The sequence below is a fragment of the Scardinius erythrophthalmus genome (assembly GCF_964197995.2).
Source record: "Scardinius erythrophthalmus genome assembly, chromosome: 17".
In the NCBI taxonomy this organism is placed as follows: domain Eukaryota; kingdom Metazoa; phylum Chordata; class Actinopteri; order Cypriniformes; family Leuciscidae; genus Scardinius; species Scardinius erythrophthalmus.
Genome location: NC_138237.1, coordinates 35,917,162 through 35,938,933, shown reverse-complemented (window position 1 = coordinate 35,938,933; position 21,772 = coordinate 35,917,162). Strand labels below are relative to the sequence as shown.

The following is a 21,772-nucleotide window of genomic DNA, read 5'->3' as shown; positions in this document are numbered from 1 at the left end:
CGAAATTTAAATACAGAAAAAATTAAATTTAAATAAATTTAATTAAATACATTGGCTCATTTCCTTAGGAGACCTGACTGACAGGTAGAGTGCTTCTCTTGGGGTTCAGCGGTGACATTCTTTCGGTAATAGGGCACTTCAGAGAAATCGCAGTGGGTGTCGCTCCTACTGTGTGGCCCTCTCTAGCCGCGGAAGTAGCAGGCGGCAACTAACTTTGTCAACATACTTTTTTTTAACATGGTTCCACTCTAGGTGCTCTCTCGCCAGATCTCCCAAGGGTACTTTTGCTATTTCTCCTTGAGGAGACTTGAGGGTAGAGCAAAGTAAGTAAGGTAAGTAAGGAAGGGAGGGTATTGAGCTGTGCTAGACCCTGCACCTCAGGCACCTAAGCTCTTGGTCACTCAGTGCGCTGTATGGTAGCTTCTGGCTACAGCCAAGCTCGCTTGGTTAATTTCACAGCACAGTGATCGGGTATTTGTTCATACCCCCTTTAATTTTTTCATACCCCCTTTAGAAACATTTTATAATAAGTTTACAGTAATAAAGTGTTTACAAATCATTTACAAACTATTAGTTTATATTTAATTAATAGTTTACAAACTATAGTTAATGCATTAATAGACTATATACAAACAATGAGTTCTTTATACATTGTCACTGTAATTAACAAATTATTATTGTTTAATTAGCTAATATATAAAGAATTAAATCAAGCTTTGTTTTAAAATTAAGTGCTTTAAACCTATGTTGAAAATCAAGCTTTTAATGTTGTTTATATGTCTATGTGGTGTTTTTAATATGCTTTAAAACAAACCATGTGCAAATGCATGAGTCAACACCATTTTATATGTCAACACCTGAGTATGTTCTCCTTAAACCTGCAGTGAACCAAAAACAGTCTCAAAAACACGGTTTCAAATCGCTGGTGTTTCTGACGTCATAAACTACCTTGTAATTCTTGGATCTCTGAGCTGGTGTGAGTGAGTGGAGGCGGGACTCATTTGCATATTCATAGAACCGTGTATAGTAAATGAGGCAAGGGTGTAGAGTTACATTCAAGCTATTTTAAGGCATGAAGAATTTTTTTTTCCTGGAAAAAAACTTTTAAATGTAATTTTTGTGATCAAAGATTAGTTTTAAGGGATACAGTTATTGACTACGGGGGACTTTAAGGTTAAGGTAAATAAAGTTTACTCTTTACAAATGAGCTAATTAAGCAATAACACTTTGTTAATTACAGTGACAATGAAGAACTTATTATTTGTATTTATTAAATGGCTTGGTTGAATTCCAATGTAGAATGCGGTCTGTTATTTCTTGATAACAGACCGCTGCGAATTATAACACACCGTCGCCATGAAAAACAGCGCGTTGCTATGGACGCGGAACAGACTATTTTCTTTAGCGGAAGCAATACAATCGTTTTTAAATCAATAAACTCCTTTTTAAATCAATAATTTGTGTCAAATTATTTATTTATTTTGTAGGTAACCATGTAATAAGTGGGATAATGTATAGCGAGGCGGTTGTTATAGCGAATAACAACCCCTTCAGGCTGATTCAAGAACCCTCCGCTTGCGCCGCAGCCTGTCGTTGTTATTCGCTATAACAACCGCCTCGCTATACATTATCCCTTACATAGTCTATTAATATACAAACTACAGCTTATAAAGCATTAATTAATCATAAACTAATATATATATATATATATATATATATATATATATATATATATATATATATATATATATATATATTTATAATTTATAATTTATTTATTTAATTTAGATGTAATGTTTAGGATTGGAGATAGAGTTAAGGGATCTCATATATATATGGTGTTGATATATGAAGGTTTATGTATAAAGTAAAATAATACACAATTAGACTTAATGTATTTATAAACATGTTGAGAACACTTACTATTAATGTCTAATAAAGATAGGTTTAAAGCACTTAATTGATGGCAATTTTGTATTTTCAATGATCTAATCTAAAGTGGGATATATTTACTCTGAATTATCATTGACACATCCTTTACACAAGTATGACATTTAACTGCATGATAGGTATGAATAACAAGATTTTAATAAAGCATTAAAAAACCTCATGGACTCTTTAGCTTATTAAACAATAATACTTTGTTAATTACAGTGACATTGAATGAAGAACTCACTATTTTGCTGTTATTATAATAACAATGTAGAGACTACAATTTATAAACTATTAGTTAACTATAAAATAATTGTTTGCAAATGATTTATTATTATTATAAAGCTTTTATTATAAAGTGTCACCAAACCTTTTGATAACAAGCTGGATAGATACTTTTACAAACATTTGATGTCAATTATGTCACTAAATGTAAGTGTATTGTCTAATCTGACAACTGTAGACACTAGTACTGTACCATCTTTAATTCACACACAATGTGATTTTAAACATGTAACTCGCATTGTTTGCAAATTAATGAACTGATTGTTAAAGGTACTATATTGAAAGAAGATCACACTGTTGTGTTTTGGTGATTAAATCGAATGTACTCATTACATATTGCAATAGTATTGAATTGAAACAATGATTACGTGGACCAAAAATATGTATAACTGCAATGAAAGCATGTAATTAAAGCATGAAAGCAGGTTTTGAAAAAAAAATGGTTTTGGATTGGATTTTTTTACTAAGAGGTTGGAAAATGTACAACTTGTGAAAACAGTACCAAAAAAAAAAAAAAGTACTGTACCATCTTTATTTAAAAAACAAGGGTAATTTGAAACATATCTTGCATTGTTTGCTATTGAATGAACTGAATGTTAAAAGTACAAAAAGGAGAAATAAAGATCACATTGCTGTGTACTGTGGTGATAAACCAAATGTTTAATAAATATGTAACATATTAAAAATATATGCATAACTGTAATGAAAGCATGCGATCAGGGTTGGATTTTTTTTTTAGCTAAGTATCATCAGTTTAATTTTAAAAACATTACATATTGAATGCAGAAACATTCCTTGTCAAAAATGCCATGAATTAGCTTTGAACAGAACTGACTAATTAATTAAGTTGGCAAGAATGTCTTCACACGTGTGGCATATATTTTTTTTTTAATTTTCAATATGTTTGTTTGGCCTTACTCCCAATACCTGATAGACTACCAACTTCCATCAACATCAGTCATTATTACATGACAGAGAGACAATTTAATTTAAGGTTAATTTCTGCATACACAACACCAAACTATGCACGCAGAACGTTATAGCAAGGTTTTTACTTGAATTTAAGTACTTTTGTGAAAAGAAATGATAAGATAAGAAAAGAAAACTGGACCAAAATATCCCAGGAATCAGAGAGAGAAACTGTAGAACTCATGCAGTTTGAGTGTGGAGAGTTTGCTGAACCTCACTTAGATCAAAGACAGGCTGGTTGAACCTCTGGATTAAAGGGTTGTTTAAACTAATGACCAACTATGATTGACACTCAAACTCCTAATTTCTTGCTTCAACAGAGCGTGTAACTGAAGTCAAGACTGACATTTTTGTGACGAGTATTGGACCAGTATCGGACCATGACATGGTAAAACTCTTTTTTCTTTCTTTTTTTAAAAGTCACACACATTTAACCCTCCAACTGGGATATGGCTCTAAATGTTATTATTTTGTCTTTATTATACTTACTGACGACTTTCTATTCACATGGTTTTAATACCTTATTGCTTTGATAAAACTTGTCATTTCACCTTCTTTGACATGTATCAAATGTCCTTATAAAAAAGCAACAAAAAAATAAACATTCCATTGATATTTACTTTTCAAAAATAGTCATAAAACATAATTGCTCATGCATGGGCACTCTATGATCAGAGGTCAAAAAATGAAGCTTGAGTCTTAGACCTTTTTAATGATTTATTGTTTGCCAATAATTATATTATTTTGCTTTAAAACTTAAAGTAAATTTGAACTAATGTAAACAAAGAACGCTTCAGGATGCCGGCATCCTCCCACGGGTTAACAGCTTAATATGATTATGTGTCACTCTAGGGTTAGTAGAGGCTGAATCTAATCGCAAGCAGTTGATTTTTAATAAAAAATGAATAAACTCAAAATTACACTTCTCAGATTCTCAGAATACAAAAACTCGGCAAACAGAACAACCACTAATACAGACAAGATCGGACAAAGAACACTAGAAACACAAGGCTGTATATACAAAGGATAATCAAAGAGAGGAAACAAGAAACAGTTGTGGCAACTTAATCAAACAATGAACAACCATAGCAACAAATGCAAACACAGGAAACTGAACAGGAAACAGTGAAAAACCAACTCAGAAAACATCTCAAACAAAACTCAAACTCAGAAAAAAAATATTGTTTTTTAATTATTAATTACATAATATATTTTGCATAATTAAACATCCTGCAGGCATACAGTATCAGATATTAAGCACTAAAAATGCTTACAAAAATATATTACCATATCACATTTCTCCATTCAAAGTTCCTTCAGAAAGCAATTCTGCATATTGTCCATGCAATTTTATTATTATTATTTTTTTTTATCCACTTATGTAAGTTTACCTAGAACAACCGGCTGTACCAGTATCAGTTTTAGGTGTAATGTATTCCTAAGTAATCAATTAGTATAATATAATTACTTTTCCCTTGAAAAAGTAAAGTAAGGGATTACTCTTAATTTCATATAATTTAATTACAGTTACTTCTGATGTAATTGCATTAAATACTGTATAGGCTATAAAACAATTCTAAAAGCAATAGTGGATTTAACATCAGAATTTAACGTCTAATGTTAAAAATGTTTGTTATTAATGAAACCTTCACGTTTTAAATACTTTAGTCTCTTCAAGAATAATTTATGCAATTATATTATTATTTATTTGAAAGAATTAAAAGAGCAATTTCATGTCTATTATTGTTCAACTGGTCGAAGTTGATATGTTATTTAGAAATTAGAATTAGTAACGCAATACTTTTTAGACAGAGTAATTAGTACAGTAATCTAAATACAGTGTTGAAGATGTAATTAGTAGCAATTAATTAATAATTTTTTAGAGTAACTTACTCAACACTAATCAGTGTCATAATGGATGATCATGTGAAAATGGGGGGGGGGATGGGATGCCTGCAGCTATGACAATCAGTAGTTGTTAGAATGATTCATGCCACTAATTATAGCCACCAATGCTTCAGAAAGCTCATGGCTCCTCCTGTGACTGCAGTTTTACCGAAATTACTGCACAGCAGCTACTCTACAAGTATCAATTAGAATCCTTTAAAGTATTTGAGAAGAAGCTTGTTTTGTCACATTCAGTGACAAGAGTGTATTTTTTTTTTTTTTTTTACAAAATACTGTTACTAACTAATTATTTATTGAAACTAAAACTACACATTGATTTAAGATAAAATTGAAAAAATTTTACTCTTGCAGGAGTACACCATAGATGTGTTCTTCAGGCAGAGCTGGAAGGATGAGAGGCTGAAATTCAAAGGTCCCATGGCAGTGCTTCGTCTCAACAATCTCATGGCTAGTAAAATCTGGACCCCCGACACATTTTTCCACAATGGCAAGAAGTCAGTCGCCCATAATATGACCATGCCTAACAAACTTCTACGGATCACAGAGGAAGGAACTCTGCTTTACACCATGAGGTGAAGCTGCTACTTGTTTTTCATCTGCTTTCAACAGGAGGTGCATTTGGTGACCTTTTCATGCTATTTCCTTTTAATGTTGGTGTTTTATCTCAAGTGATTGCACTTGAGAACCGAACAATAGTCATTTATATCTGGCCTGACTGTCCAGGGTGTTTCCCTGTCTGTGGCTTGACCCTACAGAGGATAAGCTGTTTGGGAATGAATAGGATAGATGGTTGGATATAAATATTTATTTATATTTAAAAATATATATATTAAATATTAAAACAACAACAAAGGTGTATATATTAAATAGCATTGTGATAATGCCAATTTTTGGATAATCTAGTGAAATATATTAAACACAAAAAGTGAAATGTATCGATGTGTACATCTCTAAATTCGGAATGGATGAGCAGTGACTGCATATCAGGTGAATTCCATATCAATGCATCTAATTACACCGCTTAATAACAGATACATACAAATAATACCAACTGTATTTCTATCATTTTGAAAGAGTATGTTGTAACTGGGTAAAATTGTAATTAACTGCCAAGGGGTCTAAATAATGTATCCCACCTTCTCTCTTGTGTCTCAGGCTTACAGTCAGAGCTGAATGTCCGATGCACTTAGAAGACTTCCCAATGGATGCCCATGCTTGCCCTCTCAAATTCGGCAGTTGTAAGTGCTGTGCTTTTTTACATTTTTGTTCAGTAGAAAGTTCAGATCCTACACAGAGTCTCTAAACTGAGTACCTGTGAGCAAACGGTGACTTTCTCATAGGTCTACAGAGTGTAGGGATCATCTCTGACATAGCAACTCACATAACTGAGTTCACACAACCAGCCGGACAGATTTAGCCAGCTCTACCCTGGCCCAACTAATCATTGAAAAGAAAGAACAAAGTGTAAAGAAAGAATCAGGAGGAAAAGAAACATGAATAAAAAACAAGCTTGAGACTCAAAGCCACAAGGCTCTAAATATTTCAGTGTCTGCTGCGTCTCTGCTGTGCTTGAGAATCCACTGCAGTATATGACCCCAGGAAGCACTGACGGCTGACAAGTGACTTCTTCACTTTAAACAGTTTATTTTGTGTTTTGTTTGTTTGCACCAGATGCATACACAAGGGCTGAAGTGGTGTATGTATGGACACGAGGGGCAGCGCAATCTGTGGTTGTGGCTGATGACGGCTCGCGCCTCAACCAGTATGACTTGATGGGACAGACTGTCGATTCGGGTGTGGTGCAATCCAGCACTGGTGCGTTTTATACCCTTAAATTAAGTTACATAATAATACTTTTTCATTCTGTGGTTTTATTTGTGCAAGTTTACTTCAAAGTATCATGTCCATAATTTTTCTTGTTGATTTATTCTGTTCTCTTTTTTTATTGGCCAATTGATCAGAATTCATAAAAAATTCTAAATCATAAACATCTGAATTGTGTTCTAATATGAACTGTGAACAGTTTTACACGAGCAAATGCTCTACATATCACAGCTTCCAGATGAAAACACATGGCAGATAGATTTCTTGCCAACATATGAGCAATAAGTATTATTAAATAATAAATATTTGTTCCCATGAGCAAAATTCAGGTGCAAAATAGCAGCATATGGACAATCCATGACAAAACATGAAACAAAAAAAGTGTAGAATTGAATTAGCAATGCATAATCTACCATAAATATAAACACATTGTAATATTTAGCTTCAGTTTATGTTCAGTTCTGTTTAGTTTCTGAGAACCTGGGGTTGAATCTAAACTGTAAAACCTGATGAATATTTTCCGAGTCGACCAACCTGCTGCAGCACATACATCGTGAAGTGATGCACCCTCAGCAAAGGCCTTGGAAGACTCCTAGTGAAGTGACCCCTGACCTCTACAGGTGAAGGCATACCACACGCCTTGTAGGAGAGGGTGATAGCATCAGTAATCCAATGCAAGATGCACTGCTTGGTGACCGTATTTCCTCCACTGTGACCACCGAAAGAAACTAGAAGCACAGAGGATCAATGCCACGAACCTGAGCGGTGGACATACATTGTGTCTCAAAAGGTGGAGGGAAGAAAGCCTGCAAGACAACTGGCTAACCAGCCATAGAAGGAGCTTTTGGGATATAGTCCGGTCTAGGGTGTAGTATAGCTCTGACATCACCTGAAGCAAAGTCTTAGCTGGAGGAGGCTACTGAAAGGGCCTGCAGGTCTCCTACTCTCTGGAGTAATGTCTGGGACTGATTCCAAGGCCTCAAGCGTGGCCTCTGTTAAGGCTCCCAGGACCAATTCTAGGTACCAGGATGAAACTCGTGACCAACAGATAGGCCGCATCCATCTGGCACCATGCAAGAACTGAGAAACTATGGGGTGCCTGCCAGCAGAAGATCCATTCAGAGATGTGTGGCTAGCGGAAATGGCTGCTACATACACCTTTAAGGTAGCAGGAGCCATCCCTGCTGCGAGATCCTCTTGAAGGAACTCCAATCCTGGACCGACAGAGCAGTTAAATGGATCCACATCATGTTGCTTAGATCAAGATACAAGCAGTTGCCATATCAGGGCATATAACCCCCAGAATATAAACTACTCTCAAAGACAGGAACTTGTTCTCTGCCCAGAGAAGGATCTGCTGCACCCGCCTGAAAATGTGTCCAGAACGCAGCCTGCCCTGGTGATTGATATAAGAGACCACCGAGGTGTTGTCCTGCGGACTAACATGTGGTGTCCCTTCAACTGTGGGAGGAAGTGTTTCTAAGCTAGAAACACTGACCTCATCTCAAGGAAGTTTATGTGCCATGAGGTATGAGGGCCCTCCCAAAGGCCACGGGCTGGTCAGCCATCGAGAATCGCACCTCAGCCCGTGAGAGACCTATTGGCCTAGCTTGATAGTCTCTCACAGTTAGGATTGAATTTGCATGTGCAGGTGACAGATGTGCCTGCATTATGGTCGATTCTCATACTATTCCTAGAAAAGTGGTTCTCTGTTTTGGAGAAAGCACAGTCTTCTTGAGGTTCAGCCTGAGCCCCAAATGCTTCATATGAGCGAGCACAATCTCGAGGTCGTGTTGCTAGCTCTTCCAACTGGGCTAATGATGGGTTGATGACGCTTGCGTATGAACATGAGCGGAGGATGGATCCTTCCACAATCTTGACACCTCAGTGTGAAGATCGGGAAATAATGTGATATGGCGGTGAGGAGGCTGTACTCACATTGATATGAGGAAGTGGTCATCCAGTTTACATCCATTTTCTCTCTTTGGGCCAATCCAGATTTAATTTGGCCACTGCACAAGTAACAACCTCAAGCAGCTCTTCAAACGTGTCAAACTGAGGAATTTGCTCTGTTGGAGCACTCACCTGCTTATCCAAATCCAGTCCCTTCAGGATTAGATGCAGAAAGCATGAGTTCCACGTTTTGGTCTGAAAAATTCCCAGAGCGAACTTCAAGATAAAAAATGTCTGCGGAGAGTGTCTCAAACTCTGTGTCTGCCAACTCAAACTGCGATCCCCATGACCGGAGTTGCCACGCTGCAGTTGAACCGAGCAGAACTGGTGCGAGTCCTGACTGAAAAATCCTGACTGATTTCACAGACACACAACACAATGGAGGATTGCAGACACACATTCAAAAAAACATATGGCTTCTGTTCAGATTAATTATAATTAATCATGCATATCAGTAATTGCAGAGAAAAGTCCCTCAAATATGTTTCAAATGTATTGTTATAGAAGATGAGTAAATCATTGAATAGTCATATTTACTTTTGAGGTAAATTGATTGTTTTTCCCTCATTCTTTTTCATATAGTTAAACACAAGTCTATCACTGGGCTATAGTCCACAGATTTCCATCTTACATTTGAGTTTGTCAGTTTTAAAATGATTTTTTAATATCAAACTTAAATAATTTTAAGTCATCTTGGAAGTTTGCTGAGCTCCCCTAGTGGACCACGGCCCCCTGATTGAGAACCAATGGTGCAATTTGATTAAACTTGAAGACTCAAACATGAAAGTAGCTCTTCAAGCTTGATTTTTTCAGGGGATACGGAAATCCCTTCATTTCATGTTCATTTCTTTATAGTAACCCATGGTAAAATAACATGTTAAATTCACTGTTCTAATATACACACCAATTCATGTTTATAGTCCTTCTTTCAAAACTTTCTCACTTCAATCTCTTTCTCTGCACTTTCAGGAGAGTATGTTGTCATGAAAACACATTTCCATCTCAAAAGGAAGATTGGTTACTTTGTCATCCAGACGTATTTGCCATGTATCATGACCGTGATCCTGTCCCAGGTGTCCTTCTGGCTAAACAGGGAATCTGTCCCTGCCAGAACTGTGTTTGGTGAGTGTCCAAATTGTTATTTAAGTTAACCATTCAATGTTACCATCACTCTACAGCAGTATCCAACTCTTCAACAGCTCTTTTCCCAAATCTTCAAATCTAGTGAGCTGTTTTACTGTCTACGTAGCTACTTTCTAAATCAGCATTCTGCATGAAATGGAATCTTATAAATTGTTGCTTTTGAATAATCTACAGCCCCTTTCACACAGAGATTCCAGAAAATACACGGATAATGTGTCTTTTGATTTTGGTTCATTCTGTGAGTGCGTTCACACACATCCCGTAAAAATCCCATAAAGACACGTACATCAGGATGTCAAAATGGCTGAAAAGCTAAATTCGAATTTCTTTCTTAAATATTAGCAAAATTGGCAAAATTTAAATTACATTCGAATTCTAAAGACAATACTTAACGTTAGAGGAAAAAATTACTGTATTGGCTCCGACTTTCACAAGAGGACGCAAGTGAGCGCAATAAAAAAATATAGCCTAAACAAAATCAAGCATCGCATCTTTTATTGAAATTTAATTATATTCACTTTTTAAAGTGCATTAACTTTTCAAACAATTGTTCCTAAATAAAATATAATTTCCTTAAGGACAATGTGCATGCAAGGACAATTAGGCTACAATAGTGCATAAAACTGTGTTTGAGCATCAGTAACTGAGAAAACACGCTTCAACAGACTGAACTACACAAAAATAGCAAACTGTCATTCAGAAACAATCCACTTGCACTCACTACATCTACATATTGTTCGTCAATAACACCAGAAGCTCAACTTGATCTGCAGTGAGTGCTGAGCGCTTTTTGTTGACAATGTTTCCAGCTGATGAAAACACACGCTCAGCTCTGACCGGTGCCAGGTGTGGTCAAGTATGTCTTTGCCAGTCGTGCAATATGTGCATACATACTGCACGATTTTTGCCCTAAGAGGGGTTTCGTCAGCAGGAAGCCTTTGCCCACCATTTATCAAATAAACAATGCAACCGCACCACGCTGTGTACTACTGTATAAGCTAAAAGAAAAAAAAAACCTGCGTCAGTTACTTCATCACGATGTCTCACGCACATCTTGACACACCAAAAATTCGGATACACAGTTTTTGCATTCAAATGTGTTTTTTTTTTTTTCTCAGTGAAAATTTGAAATTCTAATTATTTTTTTGACAGCCCTAACGTGCGTCATCACTGCATCAACACACCCCTTACGGCATTGGTCCTGGCTTTTGTTCACACAGGGCGCGTTCCGGGACTGATCCCTGCAATATTACTAAGTCCCCATCCTGGCATCGATCCCGGCATCGATCCCGGATCGTGTTTGCATTCACACAGAAGGCACTCTAGCAATTTTACAGCAATTTCCCGGGATCAACGCGCTGTGTGAAAGGGGCTTACCTAAGCAGCAGCTCCTTACACCACAAAAACAGTGTTCCTCATGAGACACACAGAGGTGTACAGCGAAGTACCTTTGCATCTGTATCTGTAGCAATGGCAAAATTATTTAATTATTCATACAATAATTATTTTTTTAACAATAATACTAAATGGTAAATTAAAAGGGGGGGAAGTTCTTTAGTAGAGTACTTAGGTTTCATTTGTGTGTGGGGTGGGTGGGAGAGTGATTGCATCTAATGTTTTATTTATTTTTTATTTATTTTTTATTATTATTAATATTCTTAATTAGAAATTGCTATTTGGTTTGAAGTCATTATCAATTCCTTTTTTAATAAGGTATTGAACTTCTGCACGTCCCCAATAATTGTGCCACGTACTTTTTGAAACAGACTTTGAGTAGAAAGCATGACCATGGTGGCCTAAAATGCTGTCTAGGTTGGCAGCTCACCAGGTTGGCCGGTTTTGGAATGGAACAGGGTTTGGGGTTCTTGCTATAATTTTGCATAAAAAAAATCAAACATCTTTCTATTTCTTATTTGGTCTTGAAAAGTACTTCATTTTTAATAACATGTTTTAGTCAAATTCTTAAGTTTTGTTCTCAATAGTTTTAAATACTTTATTAAAAGGTTGCATGCATTGGTTGTAAGTTCTTTTAGGAGAAGCCTGCAAAATGTATTATATAACACATCAGAAAAGAAAGATTTTGCTCTTCTGTCAGCTTGTTGGGCTACCCTTGCTTGAAGTCTCCTGACTGGGCACTCTGAATTCCCAAGCGTTTACATCTCAGACAAACAAAAAGTTGCATCTGAGAGCTGTCTGTGCCTTACTTCTTGCTGGGTAGCTTTACAGCAGCCTTGGGCAACTATATTCGTGTTCTCAATTTTATGAACTTTTGATTGAAAATGACTAATGGGTCAAATATACGACACTCAGTTTTGTGTTTGGACCTATAAAAAAAAATAAAAAAAATAGCCTATTTCTGTCAGAACCACTAATGTCAAATACGATTGACAATTAGCATACAGTTAGGATTTGCGGTATGGTTCTGTTCTGGGCAAGAACTCCCTGCGCATCCATGCAGCCTAGTGTGGATAAGAGCAGCAATAACCCCGCTAAGGGGAAACAGAACAGAACAGAACCAACATGAATGTATTGCAGATATCATTAAGTAATTTTAATGTACAACATAATTAGAGAATTTTAGTCTGATTCAGGGGGAATCAGAAGGCTAAATCCTAAATGACGAGAGGAGCTGGGGAGGGAGGAGGGTAATTCGCTCCTGAGAAATGCAATAGCTGCTGATAATACTGAAGGAACTTATATATGTATACAGTGATAGGCGTCATATTCCTATAGGTAGACGTGTATCAGCTGAGAGTCAGCTGATGCGAGTTGACTATCGTGACCTGCCAAAACTGACGCTACGCTTAATTTTGTTGACAAAAACTACTTACACTAACTTCACCCACCATTGTCTGGGTGAGCCAGACAGAATTACAAAAGAAACCAAGCTGGTAACTGGGACTTTCATGTGGAGAGTAAGAATGGGCCCTATTCCAATCCTTTTCTTTTTCCTTTTCCGAATCACATATCATTTCTGAGACACTTTTATTTTAATTAAGAAATTCTGAAAATATCAAAAAGTGGAAAATTGCTTAATATGTTTTTATAGTTGGAATAAAGTGTTAAACTTGTATTCAGTAGGTCTATAGTTGAAATAGAGACAGGTTGACACTGATGCTCATATTTATACGACGATCATATTGTTACAATGCTCAAATCATGCAGGGCTTCCTTTTCTATTCCTTCGAGGACACCTTTATTGATCAGCAGGTTCAATATACTGTAGTTAGGTAGTAAGGGTTGGGGTAGTGTTAATAGTGTTGCTTATTAATTATGGCTACAAGCTGTCAGAACTATTAATACAACTCCCACCCCACCATACACACATTGTAATAACTTGAGCTTCCCTTTAACGACATAAAGACAAATGACATGAAACTGACATTTCCTAAAACAAAGTAGTTCTAGCAGCTCAAATGTCTCGGTCAAGTATGTAATGAGGGAATGTCAGACGTGATCTGACGAATTGGGATCTTGCCCTTGCAGCGTTGATCGCTGCAAACCAATCTCAGGAACGGTTGCATTTGAAAATGCATTTCTTCCTTAGCATCTTGAACGGAGGCCAGTGAAGGGCCCAGCTCAAAACTCGCAGTGCAACTGATGCACCCCCATTACCATGACAGATGTTTTTGCATCAGTCGCTGATGAAAGTCTGGATGGTCCTTTTCATCTTTGGGTCTGAGAACTCATTATCCATTTTTTCCCAAAAAACAAGCTGAAAAGTGGACTCATCTGACCTTGAATCTGTTTTTTAAATTGTTTGACAATTCCGACATGAAATTTGGCACAAAGTAGTGAGCCATGACTCATCTATGCTTGCAAAGTCTGTGCTTTTGGTGGATGTTATTTTCTGTTCAAAATACCTTTACCTATTACCAATTCACCTGCTAATTGTGGACTGTTTCTAAACGTTTAAAAATTTAAACAATATTTTCACTTTTATTTTGCCTCTGTCCCAACTTTTTTTGGAGTGTGTGCAGCCATCACAATCAAAATTTGTTTATTTGTAAAAAAAAACTTTGGTCAGTGAAAAAATTTGACTTTTTTCTTTATACTTTTGTCAGTTAAATAAGGGTTCAAGAGAATTCTCCAAGTAGATATTGACTTTGCTTACTATGTGCTTCAAACTAAATTCTAAATCTCTAAAGAAGCTACTAACCTAGAAAACAAATCCAGCAATCGATTTAAACGTATTTAAACACTATTTTGTTTTCTGGCAGACTGATAAAAACCTGACATACTGTATACTTGCTTAATGCAGGTGCTTTCCATATGTTTTTTTTCTTTGCAGGAGTGACCACTGTCCTTACTATGACTACCCTAAGTATCAGCGCGAGAAACTCTCTACCCAAGGTGGCATATGCCACAGCCATGGACTGGTTCATTGCTGTTTGTTATGCCTTTGTCTTCTCGGCTCTCATAGAGTTTGCTACGGTTAACTACTTCACAAAGAGGGGTTACGCTTGGGATGGGAAAAGTGTGGTGCCAGAAAAGGTAAAGCCTTTCAGTTTTCAAATAAAAGGAAAAAAAATAAAAATTTACACAAATAGAGATAAATGTAATTAAAGGAGAAAAAAAAAGAAAATTCTGTCATCATTTTCTCACTCATGTTACTGTGTTTCATATGATATTTTAATGCTGCTGTTTTCCATACACTGAACGTGTTTGGTACTTTCGATACACTGAAAACATTTCTCAACTTGTTTTCATTTTGCAATGCTAGAGGAAGACGTTATCTGAACATATTGTTTGCCAAGCCACATTATTTTTAATTTGCTGCGCCCGAGTTGTTAGTAGATCACTCACACCTGATTATCATCGGCTCCACTTGTTTGCGACCCTACATTAATTTGTGCTGCTCTTGATAGATTGTTTTGCTCATGATGGAAATGAGCTGGCTGTGTCTGTGTTCTTTAATTTTCTAACTGTCAGTAGATCACCCGCAGAACTTTTCACTTGCATTGGCACTTTTATGAGATTACAGTCTCACGCTAATTTGGCTAGTAAATGCGGCCCTTTGAAAAAAAAAAATCAAATTTTTGCTTGTGCATATTAAAACACGTTTACATGTGTTGCATCCAAGGGGTCAAAGTTTGGCTGTTTTGAATTGTCCAGTTTAGCTGTTTTGCATGTTCCAGTTTGCTCAGTTAGCTGATAGATTTCATAACTATACCTTTTGGCTGCGAAAAGTCTTTCTCCATTTACGGGCATTCACTAATGTTTAATGTGATGGAATCAATCTAAATGCCATCTAACCATCATATATGGGAATTCACTAATGTGTAATGTGATGAAATCAATTATTTTGATGCTCAGATAATTGATAGTGAATGGTCTAGGACTGTACATGTTCATGTTCTTGTTGTGTTATCAACATTGTCATGACATAATTTTTTTAAGGCCCAGGAATCATTAGTTAGATGGCATTTAGATTCAAGCTTGAAAAGAAAAACGTCTTGGTTACATTTGTGGCCCTCGTTCCCCAAAGGAGGGAACGGAGACATAAGTAGAATGTGACCGACTGAAAGGGAACAAAACTTGAGTGGTCATGATCAAACTTCAGAACATCTTGGTTACTGTTGTAAACTTCGTTCCCTTATGGAGGGAATGAGACGTGATGTCGCACTTGGGAGCCCCAAACACCTCTGATATTTCAGAAAAGGCCAGTGAAAGTAGGCGAGTGGAATTTGCATTCACCACTCCCCCAGACATATGGGTAGAAAAGAGGCATTTTATACCTGCCCAGGGAACGGAGGTTACAACAGTAACGAGACATTCCCTATCTGTCAGTCACTTTAACATGGTTTTGATGTGATAACACTAAGGGGTCCCTATGGAAAACTCAACAATGAGGTCCTGGTGATGCAGATGTCGGCAAACAACTGTGTGCCGGTAACAGGTGCACTTGCGACAATGTACCCTACCCAGCACCCCACATAAGCTATCTAGTCCGTTGTACCACTCAGGGATCGAAAGGAGAGTATTTACAATGGGAATAGGTCGCTGGATTTCCTTTTGACCTTTTCTGTTTTTCGGTTTTGTTTTGTTTTGAAGGAAATATCTACAGAATCTTCAGAAAGATTCCTCCCAGGTGGGAGAAAGAACACTACGGAGGCCACATCCTGCCCGAAGGAAGGTTCACATGTGGAAAATACATCACATGGACTTACCTTCCAGGAAGTACCACACGTAGACAGAAGTCCTTGCGGTAGGACTACTACAAACACGATTGACGGCATAGACAGAGCTCTGCCAAGGAGAAGACACATGTTTACCATCAGGAAATCCGTATCATGGGCAATACATCATATGGAATTACCATTATGAAATCACAACATACGGAGCACCAGGTATACAATATACCATAGTTTACAGACTGACCTGAAAGGGCATGCATCATGAGTCAGGCCTGGCGTTGAATTCCTCAGCTGAATTTGACTGCCTCAGGGGCTGAAAGGCGAAATACATCAAGGGCTCAGCGGTCTAGGAAACTCACATGGACAAAAAAAGTGCAAGTTATCACCTCAGGGAGGGAAAAGGTGCTGTGTGCTACACCTTTGGTGCCAAGTCGTACACCCGGGAAGTTGCTCGTACCTGACAACACATGGGAAGAAACTGGCTCAACCAGGAGATTGTAAAATCTCGCAACAGTATTAGATGTTGCCCAGCCTATGGCTCTGCAGACGTCTGTTAGAGAGGCGCCTTTGGCTAATTCCCAGGACAAAGTGAAACTCCTAGTAGAGTGTGCTTGTACACCAAAGGGGCATGGCACACCTTGTGCTTGATATTCCAAGGCTATAGCATCCAAGATCCAGTGGGCCAACCTCTGTTTGCTGACAGCTATCCCCCATAACAAAGAGCTGCTCAGAGCTTATGAAGCTCTGTGTGTGGTGCAGATGAATGTGCAGGGCGCGTACTGGACACAGCAACTATATGGCTGGTCTCCCTCTTTTCTAATTCACCACTTGGTCCCTAAAAGGGGTAGTAGGAAATGTGGGCACAAAGCCCAGCCAGGGTCTCATAATCTGATAGTATGCCACCCCGGACTCAAGGCACGTTTCGCTGACAGAGAATGCCTGCAGGTCTCAGACCCTCTTGATGGAGGTAAGTGTGGTCAGGACTGTCATCTTCAGTGAGAGGGCATCCAGCTAGACTACAGAGAGATCTCATGAGGGAATAAACCAAGGCCTAGGAGGATTCAACCTCCTGGTTCCTCTAAGGAACCTGATGATCAAGTCGTGTTTCCCTAACAACCTACCATCTACTGCATCGTGATGTGCTGCTATAGTGGCCACATAAACTTTCAAGGTGGAAGGGGACAGCTGACCCTCCAGGCTTTCCTTCAAGAAGGAAAGCACTGACCCAGATTGCACATCTTTGAGGGTCTTTCCTTCGTGAAGCACACCAGTTAGCGAACAGACACTGCTGACTCCGGAGGAGATGGCGGCCGTGTTGCGGCATTGCGACCTGAGCGAAAAAACTGCACTGACAGTTTAAACAAGCTACAGTTGCGGTGCTGTCCATCCAGACCAACACATGCTTGCCTTGGATCAGCGGCCGAAACCTCTGCAGGGCCAGCAATACTGCCAGCAATGCGAGGCAATCGATGTACCAAATTTTTATTCAGCGCCCCAGCCCCATCTGTTTTGACAACAACGTGCCTGGACACTTGCTCTAAAGGAATCCATGCTATAGAAATGCAGGGTCTTTCCAAGGGCTGAATGTACGGCGACAGATCTGTTTAATGATCATGCTTTGTGTGACGCAGCACCATCTCGGGACTCGAGTCTGAAGCAGTCTCACATGCATCAACCCTAGTGGTGTTACTGCCGCGGACAATGCCATATGCCCTAGGAGCCTCTGAAATTGCTTCAGTGGAACCACTGTTCTCCCCCTAAGCGTCTTCAGACAGTTTAGCACTGATTGGGCACATCTGTTTGTAAGATGTGCTGTCATGTTCAACTCCATTCTGAGAAAAGAGATGCTCTGCACTGAAATGAGCTTACTCTTTTCCTGGTTGACCTGAAGCCCCAAACAGCCTAGGCGTCCCTGTGTGCACACAATTAATCTCGAGAGTGCATTAGGATTAGCCAAGAATCGAGACATGGAAGTAGAGGAACCTTCAGGTCTATCACCGTGAACTAATTATGTCGGCAAGCGCATGTCAAAAATGCATTTCTGCATCTACATCTTGAACGGGAGCCTGTGTAGGGCCGATTTAGAACACGCAGGTCTAGGATTAGTCTCAACCCACCGCTTCCTTCACCAAGAGGACTGCAATTTCTGCATGCAGGACAGGAGCATCTTTCTCATAGCGTCCCAGATCTGTGAATGTGGGTGCATATAGGCACCTACCTTGCTTTGTGTATCCCACTGCAAATGGCCTGAAACGGTTGAACATGAGGAGGTGGGGTACTCGCGTCAGGCATGCTCATGCCGTGAACTGTGTAACCCAGGGAAGGAGGAAACTGCTGCACACTGATACCTGGAAAATAACAGTCTCTGCCATCACTGGGTTGCCATCCCTCTTGTTCTGTAGGTGGCACTGGAGTTGTGCCAAGTCAGGATGTGTTTAATAGCCTTTGTCTGCTTCTTGACTGCAGAGAACTGCTGGGCAAAGTCATCGACGGTGTCGCTGAAGAGGCCACCCTTGGGGCATAGAGGAAGGCAATGTAGTATGTATGTGGACAAAGGCCCATCCAAATAGGTTGCCATAGGAGGTGCAATAGATCGCAGGCCAAAAAATTACAATTGTTTACCAATTATTTAGTCTCCAAATGGGCACTTTAACTTTACCCCTAGTTCAAAGCAAATTTTGTCGGCGTCCCTCATCTCACCAAGGTTAAACCAGAGATGGTGTTCCACCATGATGGACATCGCCTGGCCGAGAGCCCGCACCATGACTTTAGTCACTCTGAGAGCGAAATCAGTTGCCAAATTCAGTTACTGCATTAATCCCGGCTCAGAACTAACCCGAACAACTAACTGCAATGCAGAGATGGCCTGTCGGGCACTAGGGATGAAGTTAACTTCCAGATCCTGGATGAGAGTCGGGGACGATTCTTCCAGGTGCCAGTGTTCTGCGGGCATAAATGCACCGCAATTTTTCGCTGCACCTTGGGAAACTCCATGTACCCCCTGTCTGCCCCACTGTCGCAAAGCGGGACCGGGCAGACCTCCAGGAAGAAAGGCACTGTGAATTGCGCTCCAAGCCCAGATACCAATCATCCATCCGCGAGCGCTCAGGACAGGGCGAAGGATTCCACCCTAGTCCAATGCTCGCGTTGGCCTGGGCAAGCATGGCTGCCAACTCAGAACGTTAGATCCCAGCCGAGTCTTCAGCATCATAAGGTGAAAGCCCACCCCCAAATTCTGCTATTGAAACATCGCCCTCATCTGGAGCCCCAAATGAGAACACAATCGGAAATGCATCTTTAAAAAGACACTTTCCCCCAGAGTTTTACTCTTTTAGAGTTCTGAAATAGCTCTTTTGCTGAAGCGCCCAGGGGAAACTTGCTATATTTATCTATGCGTGGGATGGAGAGACCGCTGCAATGTGGCATAAATTTCCCTGCAAAGCAAGTAGAGTGAATGGAAATGAGTGTTTGTCTGCTGACATCCACTCGGCTCTGAAGAACAAATGTGAAAGAGTGGATGTGCACTGCCTCCTTTATACCCGTATGTCTGGGGGAGTGGCACATGCAAATGTCACTCACCAATTCTCATTGGTCTTTTCTGAAGTATCAGAGGTGTTTGGGGCTCCCAAGTGTAACCCCTAGTGTCATCACATTTACTCCACGTTTAAGTGACTAACCGAGAGGGAAGCCTATTTCTGCCACAGTTGAGTAGAAAAATATGATTATTTCTGAAACTTTCTAATACTTCTAACTTGGTATCTCATAATGCTGAGAAACTTCCTCATAATTATGAGAAAGATGTCTGTTCTTCACATAAAATCACTAACTCGGAATATACTGCACTATAATTGATTTTAGGGTGTGTTTTTTTTTTTTTTTTTTGTTTTTACTTTTTGAGCTAAGCAGTTAATTCTTTTGATGACAGAATTTTCAATTATTATTTTTTTTGGTTAACTTCTTTAAAAACCTGGGTGTAGTAGACAAATAATACGTATATGAAGAAGTATCTTAAATACTCTATAGTTAGGTTTAGAGCAATATCCAGTGGTAGTAACAGCTGATGACATACTTCCTGTTGACCTCCTTTACAGCAAAAGAAGAAGAAGGAGTCATTGCTGAAAAAGAACAACACCTACACTGCTGCAACAGCAACAGCTTTTGCTCCAAACATTGCCAGAGACCCTGGTTTGGCAACTATTGCTAAAAGTGCCCCCCCTCCCCCAACTGAGCCCAAGGAAGAGCCAAAACCCAAAGCTCCTGAGGCAAAAAAGACCTTCAACAGCGTGAGCAAGATCGATAGGATTGCCAGAATAGCCTTCCCGTTGCTATTCGGAACCTTTAACTTAGTGTATTGGGCAACTTACTTGAATAAAAAACCCAAATTACAGGGTGCCGTGCAACCACACTAAGTCTATCTCCTCTATCTTTTTTTCTCCTTATGTTTCTAAACAATTACAAAAAAGTGAAAAGAAACAATTTGTCTCAAATTTGTTTCAATGTTAGTCAAGTTCCCACTTTCAAGTTTGTGTCAACATATGTAACATACTGTATATTCCTATATGATTGCAAAGTTACTTATTGTTAGTAGAGTGTTTAAAATGGACCATCGAAATAGTGTAACAGAATAATAGTTTAAAACTAATTTCCTTAAGGAATAGTTCACCCATAAATAAATTTTCTGTCATTATGTACTCTTCTTCATGTTGTTCCAATGTATGATCTTGTAGAACACAAAATGAGACACTTTGTTCTTTTTGTTACAATGGCAGTTTAGTGACTATGTCTGTCGAGACCTGAAAAGGACAAAAACACCAATAACAAGCACCATAAAAGTAAAAATATACCATACACTTTATTCCAAGTCTTCTAAAGTCCCATTCTTCACATGACACTACCATATGGCTTTAGAAGATTTACAGTATAGATTTTGTATAGAATATTTTTATGGTGGTTTTTTTTTTTTTTTTTTTTTTTTTTTTATGTGGTGACTATGTAGGTGTACGTGCAAAATAAAAAAAAATAAAAAAATATTCTACTTCTGTGTTCCAGAAAAAAAAGCCTACAGTTTGAGTAAATTGGGTGAACTATTCTTTAGATGTTTATTTCAACATTTAAATACTATGTTTTTGCATTGCATTAGCAATGTACATGGAATAAGTTTGCATGGGTGAAGCTTTTCTATACCCAATCAACAGCTTGATTTAAAAGAGTCATGTGTTTTTCTGTTTTCTTTAGCCTGTGTTTTGAATCTTTTGTTATTTGACTTTATATTCTACTAGGGTTCCATTAACAGCAATAAAACATGTCTCAGTGGAGAAAAAAAAAATACTCATGGATATAAAAAATTGAAGAGAACTTAAAAAAGATTAATGTGTATATCATAAAGCATACTATTTATTTAGTTTTCATGTAAATATAAAGTGTTAGAGATGTCAATATTAATTTTGAGCTTTGCTAAATGTAACTACAAGGTACAAACTCAGTGCTTGGCAGAAAGAGAGCTTTGTGTTTTGATTTGTGCAGGTCATTGAGAAAATATGGGTATGGAATTGTTTTTTTTTTTTAGATCTACTAGATCTACTAGACACTAGTTTTGATTTACTTTTTCATGATAATGATAA

At 38.4% G+C, this 21,772-nt stretch overlaps 1 protein-coding gene across 1 annotated transcript in view; it reads left to right on the top strand.

Moving 5' to 3' along the window:
• Positions 1-20,560, top strand: part of gabra1 (gamma-aminobutyric acid type A receptor subunit alpha1) — a gene marked incomplete at both ends in the record, with an annotated part of 28,440 nt that extends 7,880 nt beyond the window's left edge. Inside the window, 7 exons of the mRNA XM_081390051.1 lie at positions 3,507-3,574; positions 5,446-5,666; positions 6,250-6,332; positions 6,766-6,909; positions 9,841-9,993; positions 14,306-14,508; positions 20,243-20,560. Coding sequence (XP_081246177.1) covers positions 3,507-3,574; positions 5,446-5,666; positions 6,250-6,332; positions 6,766-6,909; positions 9,841-9,993; positions 14,306-14,508; positions 20,243-20,560 — 1,190 coding nt within the window. The remainder of the gene's footprint in view (positions 1-3,506; positions 3,575-5,445; positions 5,667-6,249; positions 6,333-6,765; positions 6,910-9,840; positions 9,994-14,305; positions 14,509-20,242) is intronic.
• Positions 20,561-21,772: the final 1,212 nt, after the last annotated feature.